The sequence below is a fragment of the Erpetoichthys calabaricus genome, chromosome 1 (genome assembly GCF_900747795.2).
Source record: "Erpetoichthys calabaricus chromosome 1, fErpCal1.3, whole genome shotgun sequence".
Lineage (NCBI taxonomy): Eukaryota > Metazoa > Chordata > Cladistia > Polypteriformes > Polypteridae > Erpetoichthys > Erpetoichthys calabaricus.
Genome location: NC_041394.2, coordinates 336,853,392 through 336,868,550, shown reverse-complemented (window position 1 = coordinate 336,868,550; position 15,159 = coordinate 336,853,392). Strand labels below are relative to the sequence as shown.

General features: G+C 42.7%; 2 protein-coding genes across 2 annotated transcripts in view; both read right to left on the bottom strand.

The window, feature by feature from the left end:
* LOC114667133 (gastrula zinc finger protein XlCGF26.1-like) overlaps positions 1–15,159 on the bottom strand; it is a 61,841-nt gene that overhangs the window by 23,106 nt on the left and 23,576 nt on the right. The window lies entirely within an intron of this gene.
* The window catches only part of LOC114668157 (zinc finger protein 585A-like), a 64,888-nt gene continuing 58,399 nt past the window's right edge, over positions 8,671–15,159 (bottom strand). Inside the window, exon 4 of the mRNA XM_051927876.1 lies at positions 8,671–11,977. Within this exon, the coding sequence (XP_051783836.1) occupies positions 10,791–11,977 (1,187 nt within the window). The 3' untranslated portion in view covers positions 8,671–10,790. The remainder of the gene's footprint in view (positions 11,978–15,159) is intronic.

The window sequence follows — 15,159 nt, the reverse complement described above, 5'->3', positions numbered from 1 at the left end:
TATCGTCTAGGTGTGCGAACAGCCCCCCTGCTCAATCCCCATACGTCAGGATCAGAGAAAGTCAGCGCAAGAGAGACAGAGAAAAGTAAGCCGGGTAGCTTCTCAGCCATCTTCCAATAGCGTCCCTTGTATGAAATCAACTGGGCAAACCAACTGAGGAAGCATGTACCAGAAATTAAAAGACCCATTGTCCGCAGAAATCTGCGAACCAGCAAAAAATCTGTGATATATATTTAAATATGCTTACATATAAAATCCGCGATGGAGTGAAGCCGAGAAAAGCGAAGCGCGATATAGCGAGGGATCACTGTATTGGGAGTAGGATGCTAAGGATAGAGCTGCCAGGTTAGAGGAAAAGAGGAAGGCCTAAGCAAAGGTTTATGGATGTGGTGAGAGGGGACATGCAGGTGATGGGTGTAACAGAGCAAGATGCAGAGGACAGAAAGATATGGAAGAAGATGATCCACTGTGGCAACCCCTAACAGGAGTGGCCGGAAGAAGAAGAAGAAGAAGAAGAAGAAGAAGAAGAAGAAGAAGAAGAAGAAGAAGAAGAAGAAGAAGAAGAATTGGAAGAAGAAGAAGAATTGTTATCGATTATTATCACTGATTTGTTTGGAACAAAAACCTGCAGTCACAGGGGATCCCCAGGACTGAGTTTGGGAAGCACTGGTCTACAGTATGTCTGGCTCTGTTCTCGTTATGTTAATAATCCTTTTCTTGATTCCCAATATGGCACTAATTTTCCAATTTGGATCATCTGATTAAAAAATGTAAGAACCTTTAATATATTTAAAGAAAAAAATTAAGACTTTAAGGCATTGCAATTTTACATATAAGCTGGTGGTCCGCAACTTATATGTACAGTAGGTGTGAAAAGTAGTCCTTGAATGTAAAAAGATTGGGCACCATGGCTCTAACAGGTAGAGCGATTACGGGATTAAGATTTTTTCTTTTCAACAACAGAAACCCCAATGTTGAGTATTCCCTACACAAGCTTTAAGGCTGACTTAGGCAGTTTACAAATGTAAATATTTCAGAAGCTAGGCATTATGGCAGCAAGAAACTGAGACAGACACTCCTGAGTCAAATATTTAGGGTTTACGTGACAGAGGTGGCAACTGTAACCTCAACATTCCTATTCTTCTTGTAGGTAAAAGGGCTAATGTCTCTATAGTCAGTAATTATGTAAAATAATTCCTGTAATACTGATAGATACACACACACACACACACACACACACACACACACATAGTGTCAGAAGATCTCCTAGCAGGCTCTGTCCAGGGGCCTCATGTATAACACCGTGCCTAGAACTCACACTATAACATGGCGTAAGCACAAAAGCAGGAATGTGCGTATGCACAGAAAAATCCAGATGCAGGAATCTGTATGTACGCAAACTTCCACGTTCTTCCGCTACATAAATCCCGATCAGCGTGAAAAGTAACACACGTGCACGCGCCTTCTGTATATATCAACACGGTGTGTCTGAAGGTGTAGCACACATCCTATCCAAATAAGGCATCAGAATGGCACACAAACCCACGAACAATCTGCACACGGTCCTCTTTAATACTAAAAACATGAAATGCAGTTTATAGCATTCCATGCAGTTCTTGCCCAGCGGTATACACAGGACAAACATCCAAAAGAATTGCAACTCGCATACAGGAACATCTCAACGCCATCAGAAGGAAGGACTCGTGATCACAGATCTATACACATACAAAATCAACAGGACATACGTTTAACTGGGACAATGTACACGTAAAATTTAAGGCCACTACCAAAAGTGCCAGAGAGCTGGCCGAATCTTGGTTATCAGACAAAAACGCCATTAACAGACATTTGGACATAAACCTAGCATATGCAAACTTAAGAAGAACATATTCGTAATAAATAAAACGTTACGACCTGTAACCCCCCCCCCCCCCCCAAAAAAAACCTAATTGTGCTATATGTTGCCTTTGATTCTTGTATGTCTAAGCATTGTCCTCTGATGAAGGCTCCTTGAAAGCTCAGGAATAAAAACTACTTTATGATACGTGATTCATTTTTTCTCCATTTGTGGATCTCCAGCTGCTTATATATATATATATATATATATATATATATATACACATACATATATTGTGGCAGACGACTGGGGACCTTGCCCCAACGGGATGCCTGGAGAGTGGCAGGACCGGGAGGGAGGCAATACCTTCTCCAGGACACAAGAGGGCAGCACCCTAGTTTGCATCGGGGTGATGGGACTGGAGCTTGGGACCATGGCCACCACTAGGGGGCGCTTGGACAATCCCGGAGCCTTGGATTGCAGGAAGTGCTGCAGGAAGATCATCAGGGAAGCACCTGGAGCACATCCAGGTGAACTATAACAACACAGTATATACACACACATACATGTTTGTCTAGTATATTATATATATATCTACATAATTCACCAGCCTCCTCACTCACGTCTGTCCGAAGCCAAATGCGCAGCTGCCCGAAAAACCTTACGAGACCGACATCGCGGCAGGCGGCGGATTTACGGCCGCGAAAATTCAAAGAGAAAGGCGACTTCGATTAAAGCTCTAGAGGCCTGAAAGGCGATTTCGACTACAGCTCAAGGCCTAATTACGCATTCATTCAATACACCTATATCAGGTTTGTGGTGCTTATACTTATTACTATTCCACTCGTGCCCGTTTCATCTTACGTTGTCGAAACGGGCTCTTTGTCTAGTTGAATCAGAATGCGTAATATGAGAGAGAGAGAGGATTACTACAGTTTCTTATCTAATAAAGATGCTTTTTTATGAAATCAAAATTCTTTATTACTGAAATTTTGGAAAACTTAAAACATCCAAATGCATGCCCACTCATTTTATTCATTTCAATTTATTCTTTTAGCAGATAAATTTATTCAAAGAGACTTACAAATGAAAAACTCAATGTATAAACCGTCCAGAGACCCCCTTGGCAGTTCCCATTGTTTGCCCCCCATGTTGCCGCTGACTTCACTGCGTGGCTTGCGCTTTTTTGGTGGGGACTTTTTTCGAGAGCCGTTTTGAAAGTTAAGACGCGGTTTCTTTACTCTTTCTTCATTGATGTGTGTGTTTTGGTGCTGATGACAAAAAGTAAGCCTGCACTGCTCGCTCTTTCTTTCTTTCTTTCTTTCTTTCTTTCTTTCTTTCTTTCTTTCTTTCTTTCCTACTTTTCAATTTCAGGATGTGTCGTATTCTGTTCATTCAATTGATACACAAGTAGTAATTCTCTATTTGCATTTCAAGAATGGTAATCTGTTTCTGTCTGAGTAATCCCACTACAGCCACACCACCAAGCAGTTCATTTCTAGCGTTGGCTTTACCAGGTGCCCACACTTTTGTTCTGCAGATGTTTTTAGTGATTTGTTTTCCTTCTTTGTACCTTTCCCCTCATTTGCATCCAAATATTTCTGGTTTTGCAGGCGAATACTTTAGTGCAGTGGTTATTTTTTTCCCCCCACTACCCAGTTCGGTCTTGTTTGTGTCATAGTGGCCCCGAATCACCGTGGAGCATCACCTACTGGATCCATCCCTCTTGGAGCGTCACTGGCAATTGTTGTCGTGTATTGATCCCTTTTTATTGACACCCACTGCACACCTAACCTACCTGAAAAGGGGTCCCTCTTCAAATTGCCTTTCCCGCGATTTCTTCCAAACCCAAATGGGTTTTTTTTTCTTGTCTTCTTCGAGCACACGGGTGTCAAATTCCAGTCCTGGAGGGCCGCAGTGGCTGCAGGTTTTCATTCTAACCATCTTCTTAATTAATGACCAGTTTTTGCTGCTAATTAGTTAATTAACTTCTTTTGCTTTAATTTTAATTAACTTGACTCGGGCCCCTTTGTTGTTTCTTTTTCCTTAATTAGCAGACAAATAATAGTGAGACACAAAACAAGCTGCTCACCTATACCCATCACCAAATATCTGAAAATGAAGAAAGGTGAAGGCCTCACTAAGACTGAACTCTCAGGTCACCAAAACATTGTGATGGTGTTCTTAGAAGAAACAGAAAAATCAGCAGTTTTGGAAATGTCTGCTGTGGCAGAATGAGAGCAGCAACAAGGCACGGAATTAAATAACGGGTTTAATTAACAGCAAGAATTGGTTTCTCATTAAAAGATTGGTTGGAGTTTGAAGATCCCAATTTAGCTGGTCATCTGTCAGCTCATTTCACGTCTCATTTCTGTTTGGCTGTCATTTAATGAAGAAAAGAATCAATTCAGAGGACTGAATCCTTATAAACAGGGCTATTAAAATGAAGGGAAAAAGGAGTTAATTAGGAGTGAAAACTGGTCACTGATTAAGAAAAGAGTTAGAATGAAAACCTGCAGCCACTGTCGGCCCTCCAGGCCTGGAGTTCGACACCCCTGTCTTCGAGAGTCAAGGCTGGGGGGCTGTCAAAAGACAGGGCCTGTTAGATCCCATTGCGGCACTCCTTGTGTGATTTTAGGTTATACAAAAGTAAATTGTATTGTATTGTCCCTTACCTCTTGGAGAATCCCCCCATACACTATTCTTTGGTGATGACAAGCCCCCTTACCTTGCCCGCAGCGGGCCACAAACTGCTCAAAACCCTTTTGTGATTCACGACTCTGAGAGATTCAAGTTCAGAGCTCATGTGACCCAGACACACACACACACACACACACACACACTGCAGAAGATCGTGTTGGTCCCCTTAGTGGGCTCAAATGCCACTGTGATGATCCTTCAGCAGTTTATTATCTCATGAAGATCACAAAGGTTTTGGCTGCTGAACCCGTGTGTTCGTGTATCCATCCTCATATACCAGGTGACTATATTCTGAGGAGGTTACTTGGTATTATGTCCGTGCCCTTTGGTTGGTTTAATGCCAGCCAGGTAGGCTGTGGTGACCAAAATTCTCCACAGTAGGAATCCTTATGCAGTCTTCATCGTGAGGAAGTGTGCTGAATAAGATGAAGGCTATGACTGGGTATTCAGTCCAAGATGTTGGCACAACACAAACAGGGTAGGGGCCTCACTCACCGGTTCAGAATTGTGTTCATCTGTTACAGTTTTACTTGCATTTTAAAATTCAAACAGAGCAAACCTTCTCCCACTCCACACAGAACTGCTGTGCATCTTAACAGTTCAATGTTTGCCATTTGCCTCAAAGAGCCTCTAGAGCTCACCATAGTTTAGGCCCTCACTAAGTCTGAGTGAACTTGACACAGGCATGGATTTGAGGTCCTGTAAATGTAGTGAACGACTAGAGGAACACACAAACTGTGACAAGCGAGACGAGGCCATGCCAGTCGTCCAGTGCACACAGTGGACTAACAGGCCAGCTATCACAACACCTCGTCTGTGTGTCCATATATCTGACTCAGTAACACCACTTGGTATTTAATTGAAGTCCAATGATCCTCTGTTTCCTGGCTCAGTTCTTCATTTCCACTGGTGGATGTCCTCATTTCCCATCGGGATTAATAATGTATCTATCTATCTATCTATCTATCTATCTATCTATCTATCTATCTATCTAATCTATCTATCTATCTATCTATCTAAAGCACAACTTGTTTAACTGAAGGAATGCTGCTGCAAAAACTTAGATGAACCCGGATGAGGTCTACACACAGCCTTCACCGGCCCAAACAGCAGGAGTTTAACAGAAAGACTGCCTCGCAGAAGAAACAGCATGCATTTGGGTTCTCCTCCCTGGACCGCCTCAGAGGAGTCCCAGCATCCATTTGGGTTCTCCTCCGTGGACCACCTCAGGAGTCCCAGCATCCATTTGGATTCTCCTCCCTGGACCACCTCAGAGAAGTCCCAGCATCCATTTGGGTTCTCCGCCCAGGACTGCCTCAGAAACGTCCCAGCATGCATTTGGGTTCTCCTCACTGGACCACCTCAGAGGAGTCCCAGCATCCATTTGGGTTCTCCTCCCTGGACCGCCTCAGAGAAGTCCCAGCATCCACTTGGGTTCTCCTCCCTGGACTGCCTCAGAAATGTCCCAGCATGCATTTGGGTTCTCCTCCCTGGACCACCTCAGAGAAGTCCCAGCATGCATTTGGGTTCTCCTCCCTGGACCACCTCAGAGACGTCCCAGCATGCATTTGGGTTCTCCTCCCTGGACTGCCTCAGAGACGTCCCAGCATGCATTTGGGTTGTCCTCCCTGAACCGCCTTAGAGAAGTCCCAGAATGCATTTGGGTTCTCCTCCCTGCCCAAACAAATGCTTTTTGACACTCAGTCTATGACACACTCAGGGTGCTGCCTTTGTGACACTCCAGGAGTATTTCAACAGTAATGGTGTCGAGTGAACGTCTTTACCCTCATTCAGTGTTACCACCCATATGGATTTGTGATCCAGATGTTTGTAAATTCTTTTGGCTACTTTAAAATGATTGTACATGCCAGCCGTACATATAGTGCAGAGTGGCACTTCTTCGGCATATGTATCAGTTCTGACTTCCAGAACAGCAATGTGACTCTATCCATGATTTGTGGATGGATGTCTGTTTTTTAACTCCGCAGCTGGCTGCAGTGTTGGTATCTTTTGGCTAACAGCAATCCTAGGTTTGGTTTCAATATCCTTGGACATCACACAAAACGAGAACGGAGTGGCCTAACTATCTTCTGTGTTTCTCAGCAAATGGTGAGCTCCTAGATTTCCATTTACTCTGCCGGGGTATTTGTCCTTAGTATTTTATATAACATTGAGAGGGCAGGATAACCTAACATTATAATGAACACAACTAGCTGGCTCAGTCCACAATAAATCATGGACTTTGTGGTATTGTGCGTAATTTTAAGTGACAAACATCACCTAATTCATGAATTCAGCAAAGTGGAAACGCAGTCCCTGATAGCGACAACGTCACACGCTAGACGCTGACTCAAAGGCATCATTCTTAACACCCATGCCAAGGTGATCTGTCATGTTTATTCATATAATATGCTACATTTTCATTCCAACAGATGGCACTTACACCCTACACCAGTGGTCCCCAACCTTTTTGACAGCAAGGACCACTTTATTAGATGCAAATTTTTCCACAGACCGGTCGGGGTGGGGAGTGGGGTCAGTTTTATACACAAATTACATAACATTTCTATTATTATTAAGTTATTAAGCAGTTCGTATACGTTTGCAACGCGAGATTTTTCTTCTTTTTTGCATATAACAAAGACATATGCTTTGCATTTGCCATTACTACAGATTGCACATCACAAACATTAACACTGTTATCGTTTTTTTTCGTGTCTGCCGTTTCTATAGGAGGGCGACAATGAGTTAAATTCCAATGGATGTTTTTCAAATGTTGACAAGCAATAAGCAAAAGGTATCACTGAAAACCACAGACAATAAAAACAGAAGAAAAAAAAAACAGTACGAGGAAAGTTCGAAGAAAGAATTTTTTTTACAATGTTTCTGTTTGGGGATCATTGTGCAAACGTGTACAACTGAGCTGCGACCACAGATCTAACTGCTCTGTGGATGATTCGTTCAAGCATTTCAAGGTCACTTCGTTGTAATGAAAGCATCTGCTGAATGTACTTCGTAGTAACGCGATTTCTATAGACTCGTGTCATATGGGGAAACTGTCGGGACCATAAAAATACTTTGTTGTAATACTCTCTCACCTCGGTCTCTCTCCTCTCTCTGCGCCGGTACAAAGCCCCGCCCGCCAAGCGTTCTGAAAAGTCGGAGTGAGTCTCCGTTGCCGGCAGTTCTCTCGCGGTCCGGCTGTCAGACGGCTGCGGACCGGTAGTGGGTCGCGGACCTGTGGTTGGGGACCCCTGCCCTACATTATAACTTAGTAAAGGAAATTTTAAGCATACAAGAATGGTACCAAAAAAAAAAAAAAAAAAAAAATGGTGGCTAGAGGAAGCACTAATCCCAGTGAAGCCCACGGACTGTCACACAGTAGCAGATGACCTGACTGCAGGGGTCTCAAACTAGGGTCCAGGGAGGTCAGTGTGGCCCCCGCCCCCCCCAATTTTAGCTGTTAATGGAATGAGTTTTTCAATTATATAATTTATTCCTCCTCTTATTTCACTACACTATTGAGAGCAGATCACCAGAATATTTATTTAACTCAAACAGATTAGTACAACCTCCGATTCTTCATTTCCCACTTTTATTATTTATTAGGGGGCTTTGCACCCTGCTCGTTTCACTCGCCAACCCACCGGGGCCCGTGCTACACGCCAGCCACTTTGCGTTCATGCTGCTCGCGTATGTGGATTTCACTTTCACCAAACAACAAATCTTTTAATTCTTGTGGATACACCTCTTCATTGGGAAGAAACACTACTTTTCCCTGATGGCAACACGAATTAGACGCTCTACAAGTCTGCGACTTAAAGTGTAAAGTAAAACAATACATTTGATCTCTTTTCGCTGTTCCGTTACTTCACAGAGTAATTGTTTTCTGTTTGTTTGCAGTAATGTGATCTTTACTATCATTTTATTTGAGACTTTTGAATTTTCCTACTTCCATTATCTCTAACTTGCTCTGCATGTGTATCGTGCCAATGTTTTTGAATTCTTTACGACGTTCTACTTTGTCATCTACTCTTTGTCTTTTATTTCTGGCCCCAGGCCTGGTTAAATCTCTTGGCACAAAGTCTCGTCTAGTGTCTCTCTGAGAAAGTCACGTCTCGTCCCAGGAATTTTTTTTATTATAATAGAAACATTCTTTTATTAGCCATAGGGTCAGTTTATCTGTTGCTTCAGTTACAGGACAGCTGGTAAGGAAGTCTCAACAGCAGGGCTAATGACTGCAACAGGCCATCTGTTGGCACAAAAGATGCCATTCACCTTGATACCACATGCAGTACACAATAAATCGCAGTAGACAGCACAATGTAAACATTACTGCTGAAAATGCTTAACAGAGTGGAAGCTTTATCTATCAATCTATACATTTATTACAAAAACAAGAAAATACAAACATAACTCCAGTTCTTAAATCCTTACACTGGCCCCCAGTTACGTTTAGAGCAGATTTCAAAATCCTCCTTTTAACATATAAAGCACTAAATGGCCGAGGTCCGGCTTACTTGTCTGAACTTATCATGACTTACAAACCTGAGCGCACATTAAGATCTCAAGATGCCGGTCTGCTTATGGTTCCAAGGATTAATAAAATAACAGTGGGAGGTCGAGCTTTTAGTTACAGGGCCCCTAAACTGTGGAATGGTCTGCCTGCTACTATAAGAGATGCCCCTTCGGTCTCAGCTTTTAAATCCCGGCTGAAGACTCACTACTTCAGTTTAGCACACCCTGACTAGAGCTGCTGATTAACTGTACAGACTGCATCTCTGTTGTTAGTCATTAGCACTAAAACATAAGTAACATGAGAGAATTTGTTACTAACCCTCACCTATTTGGTTTTTCTTCTCAGTACTCAAATCTGGCACTTGGTGCCACGGCCCACCTGCCAAGTTGTTTTGCCTACCTAAGGGTAAAGTCATCTCTGATGGAGGAGCAAAGGAATTGTCGGGTAGAGGGGTCCTTCCATCAGATTGCCTCCCACCTACTGGCCATTCCACAGCTGAGTCAGTGGCGGGCCGGCCAGCTTGTTGGCTGAGGTCTCCAGGACTCTAAACAAATTGGAATCACATTACCGGATGTCAGCTACTCTTACACTTTGCTCTTTATTTGTAATATTACTATTATATTGCATTGAGGATTACTTGTGTTCTGTTCTGTGCATTGTATTTACCCCATTTTTTGACACCCACTGCACACATAACCTACCTGGAAAAGGGTCTCACTCTCTGAACTGCCTTTCCTGACATTTCTACCACTTTTTGCCTACAAGGTTTTTTTTTTTGTGTCTTGTCTTCTTAGATAGTTAAGGTTGGGGGCTGTCAAAACTTAGGGCCTGTTAAAACCTAATTATGGCCCTCCTCGTTTAACTTTGGGCTAAACAAAAATAAACTATTGTATCTATACATACATGGTGGAACGATATATTAAGTACTGAGACCCTCTCTCTTTTTGCACACTTGATTGCATTGTAGATTTCACTTTAAAATGTTTTCATATCCCACCTTTTGTCCATCAATCTACACTCAATAACCCATAATTACAGAGTGAAAGCAGGTTTTCAGAAATGTTAGCAGATTTATTAAAAATTAAAAAGTGAAACTCCTCACTTGTATAAGCTCTCAGGACCTTGGCTCTTTCCCTTCAAATTGTGCTCATCCTTGAAACGCATCTAGAACTTGACCAGAGTGCGCCTGTGGCAAACTGAATTGACAGGATGTCATTTAGAAAAGGCGTACACCTGTATAGAGAAAGTCCCACACATTACACAACACGGCAGCACAAAAACCAACCATGAAGTTCAAGGACCTCTCTGTAGACCCGCATGATCAAACTATGGTGACACACAAGTCAGAGTAAGGGGATAGCACCATTTCTCACGTTTTGAGTGACCCTAGGAGCACAGTGACCCCGATCATTGTCAAATGGAAGAAGTTTGGAACCACCAGAATCATTTCTACAGCTGACCACCTGGATAAACTGTGTAATGTGGTTATGTAGGTAACCAAGAACCTAGTGGTCACTCTACCAGAGCTTCACAAGTCCTGTACTAAGATAGCAGAACCTGTCAGAAGGATGACCACCTCAGCAGTACTCCATCTATAAGGTGCCTAATAACAGCAAGCTGAGAGTTTGCTGAAAAGCATTTAAAAGGAATCTGAGAGCCCAAGAAAAAAGATCCTCTGGTCTGGAGACAAAAATGGGAGAGTCTGGACAGAACTCTAAAAATTAGTTTTTGTAATTAAACCATAAAAGCAACAACTTGTACCATCTCTTTATCTTTTTTTTCCTGCTCCCTTGTGTGTATTCTTAAATGACTTCGAAGACTACTTTTATCAGAGAATCTCCTGCCACATTCAGAACAAGAATAAGGCTTCTCTCCTGTGTGAATTCTTATATGACAACGAAGACTGCTGTTGGTGGAGAACCGCTTACCACATTCAGAGCAGGAATATGGCTTCTCTCCTGTGTGTGTTCTTACGTGGATCTGAAGATGCCTCTTGTACAAAAATCGCTTGCCACATTCTGAACAGCCATATGGCCTCTCTCCAATGTGAATTTTTGAGTGTACTTGTAAATTGCAATTGGCAAAAAATTGTTTCCCACATTCAGAACAATGAAATGGTTTCTCACCAGTGTGTATTCTTGTATGTATTTGAAGACGGCTCCTGTCGGTGAATTGCTTGTTACATTCAGAACAGTGATATGGTTTCTGTCCAGTGTGAATGCTCATGTGTTTCTGCAGACTGCTGCTTGCTGAAAATCCTTTGCCACATTCAGAACAACAAAATGGCTTCTCTCCAGTATGAATTCTTGAGTGGCTCTGAAGCTGATTCCTGTACAAGAATCCTTTGCCACATTCAGAACAATAATATGGCTTCTCGCCAGTATGAACTCTTGTGTGGCTCTGAAGTTGACTCTTGTTAATGAATCCTTTGCCACATTCAGAACAAGAATGAGGCCTCTTTCCAGTGTGAATTTTCATGTGTCTCCGAAGACTGCTTCTATCAGCGAACCGTTTCCCACATTCAGAGCAACAATAAGGCTTCTCTCCGGTGTGAATTCTTGTATGGGTCTTAAGAAGCTCGCTGGAGGAGAATCTTTTCCCACATTCAGAACAACAAAATGGCTTCTCACCTGTGTGAATTCTCATGTGAGTCCGAAAACTGTTGCTGTGCAAGAATCGTTTACCACATTCAGAACAGCAATAATGTTTCTCTCCAATGTGAATTTTTATATGGGCCCGAAGATGGCTCCTATCATAGAATTGTTTGCCACAGTCTGAACAGCAATATGGCTTTTCTCCAGTGTGGATTCTTGTGTGGATCTGAAGATTCCCACTGGTGGAGAATCGCTTGTCACATGTGGTACAAGAATATGGCCTTTCTCCAGTGTGAATTCGCATGTGTTTCTTTAGGCTGCTCTTTAGTGAGAAATGTTTCCCACATTCAGAACAGCTATATGGCTTTTGTCTATTTTGACTCTGCTTGCATTCCGATTCACTTTTAAATTGTTCTTTCTGCTCTTGGCAGACACATGAAGTTGATGAATTTGCATTGAATGCCTGTAATTGAACGTCAATTACATCACCAAGCAGAGAGTTATCCTCCAAAAAAGCTGATCTCAAACTCTCTGATGCACATGTTGATTTCTTCATATTTTCATCATGTGGTGGCTGTTGTGGTCTGCACTGTAGAGAAGTCTGAGCCAATGAAGATAAACAGCTGCCACTCTTTATGAAACCTGTAGAAATACAAAGTGTATGATTAGGAAATATCTAAAATGATCTGACATTTAACGTTAAAATATTCTGCTTGAAAGGACCCTAGCCCAATGGGCTCTGAAGCGGAAAACTGCTCCAGGGACACAGTACAATGGCTGACCCTGCACTACGATACCGAACAGTCATGTGAAATGACAATTTCCTCTCAGGGATTAACAAAGTATTTCAAAACAAAAATCAAACCAAATTTAAAAAAAAAAAAAACTACCCCCAAATCCCTATAACTCCTCTTTTGTCGGTGACAGATTTTTTTCTCTGCTTAACCCTTTGGTTTTCCAGCAATCCTAATTGTCAAAGAAAAGATGATTTTTACAAAATGTTGATGACTTACCAATGACTCGAGAAGAGAATGGAAGAAAAACTGTTGAAGTTGTGGGTCACTACCATTAAACCAAAGTTTAAAATATGTCACGGTGATCTGTTAAGTTTATTTAATTATTTCTGCTTTAATTCAAATGTACAGAAACAAGACACATTTAGGTAAGACAGCTGACAGAAAAAGACACGCGTCTCTTACATCACACATGAGACAAGGGGACTCACAGAGGGGGCAGATTCGCTAGGGTTAGCAAAATGATAAGACGTTAAGCAACAAACAACTGTTCACTGCCAAGGAAGGACATACCAACAGAATCCAGCTGCAGAAGAAACAGCCTTAGACATTCTGAGGCTCGTAAGCGGTAGCCCCTGTCAGCGGCATGTCTTTTGACTCCACCCACTTTCCAAGAGCCAATCGCCGGGGTACTGATGCATATTATTATAAATAGTGAGGTTTCTAAACTCTCTTGGGACTCCCCCCAATGGGACAACACACCAAAGAGCATCCTGAAGCGCAATCGCAGAGTGTGTGGAAGAGAACTTATCCATTGCTGGGCCAACTGCAGGCTAACAGCACTGCAGCAGCTTGCCAAGGAAGCAAATCCGAGCCGATCGCGGTCACGCTATAAGAGCCTGCTGTCGATGGGCGATGCAGGGAACGTTATAAATGCAGGGAATGGTATTACTTGGCCACTAACCTTGCCATGACCCTGCCTGACTATATCTGTGTATAGGAGAGTGGCAGATCACGTCTCAATAAATAACTGTGCTGTTCCTGTTTCAAGCTGAATAAAGCTGGTTTTGCTAAGGGACTGAGATTCAGCCTCGTGTTTTAGGGTGCAAGACAGGGATTCACACGTCACATGGTACCAGAAGTGGGGTCCTTGCAGCAATGGATTCCAATAAATACAGCAACCTCTGGCTCGTGAGTGCTACCTCCCACCTGCACAAACAATGGATATCGGTCTGGCACAGGTATGCGGTTCGCAAGTTTCCCCCAAGATGTTAAAGGAGGACAATTTTAAGGTCTCTATTACATTGGCCAGACAGGAATTCTCAGCAATTTTCGACTCTGGTAGCATCCTCTGCATAGTCCGCCGTGACTTGCTCCAGCAGACCCCTTATAAGACCACAGACAAAGTTAACATCCACTGCATCCATGGGGATATTAAAACACACAAGACTATATTACTCCCTCTGAAATTTAAAGGGAAGAACTTGAAGGTTTGGACTGCCATATCAGACACTTCACTCTGGCCACTCCTAATAGGAAAAAGGAATGCCCTCTTCCCACAGGTCTTGGCCACCTGCAGTGCGCCTAACCCCATAGTGGATAGAGAGGGGCTCACCGCAGACAATGTCAGTTAAGGAACCGGGTTTGAAATTGAACCAGAGTTGTCCAGTGAAGTGGTAGACAAATCCTCAAGTGAACACCCAAACTTTTCCATGCCGTCACACACCCCAACAGCTTCCCCAGACCGGACACTCAATATGGACACGGACAAAAATGAAATAGCGGGCTGGGTTTGGGGGGTGAGTGCGATTCTGCATCGGACACAGGGTAAGCAGAGATGGCAATCCAGGTGGAGTTTGCTCGCTACAACAATTTGGATTTTGCATTCAAACAAGCCCACGTTGCAAATGACTAATAATCTGGAGAGAGAGGGCCTGAATTTTAAAACACCACAATTTTTACTTAACACTAAAATTACCAGAGCCAACGAAAAAAACTTGTAAATCAGGGCCACCTTAAATCCCTTGGCACCTCTCCGTCAGCGTCTTTTGTCTTGTAAATGTGTCGATAAGCCCAAGCAGCCTGCTATACCATCCCCAAACCCTACCACCCCCCCCCCCCCCCCCCCACCCCCCACCTCAGAAGAGGCAAGAAGTTCTCCCAGTTCCTGCCTTGATTGATTATCTGGGAGTGAGCTACCCAGAATTGTAAGGGGAAATAATTTGATGCGTGTTTTGAAAACAGAAATGTTTTTCATGTTTTAGTAATAAATAACAAAATGTAGACATGAACTGTATAATGTGTGAAGGCTGATGGCCAAATATCAAATAAACACTTTCACAAAAGGCGCAAGTACATTACGACAGCTTCCGTGATGCTGTGGTTAGAGCTGCCAACTTATAATCCGAAGGTTGCAAGTTCGAAACCAGCTCCCCGGCAAATTTACCGTTTTGAATAGTGAGCTGCTCTTATTGTTAATATTATACAATAAAAACATACATTTGATTTGTGTTTGTAACAGTTGGTGTAAATTTATAGCACTTGTAAAAGTTAGCATTTTTTTTTCACTTTTATTCTCTCCATCACGATCACGATACATACTACCACCCCCACCCCAGGGATCTGACACTGTTAAGTTTTTATTTGAAACTTGGAATAACTGTAGATGTGAGTGGTGTTTTGACACAATGGAACTGGAAATTCTCTGATCTGGATGGATAAAAGCTGACACACAAACGCTGGTGAATCTGCCTTCTTCGTATCTCACCGTCACTT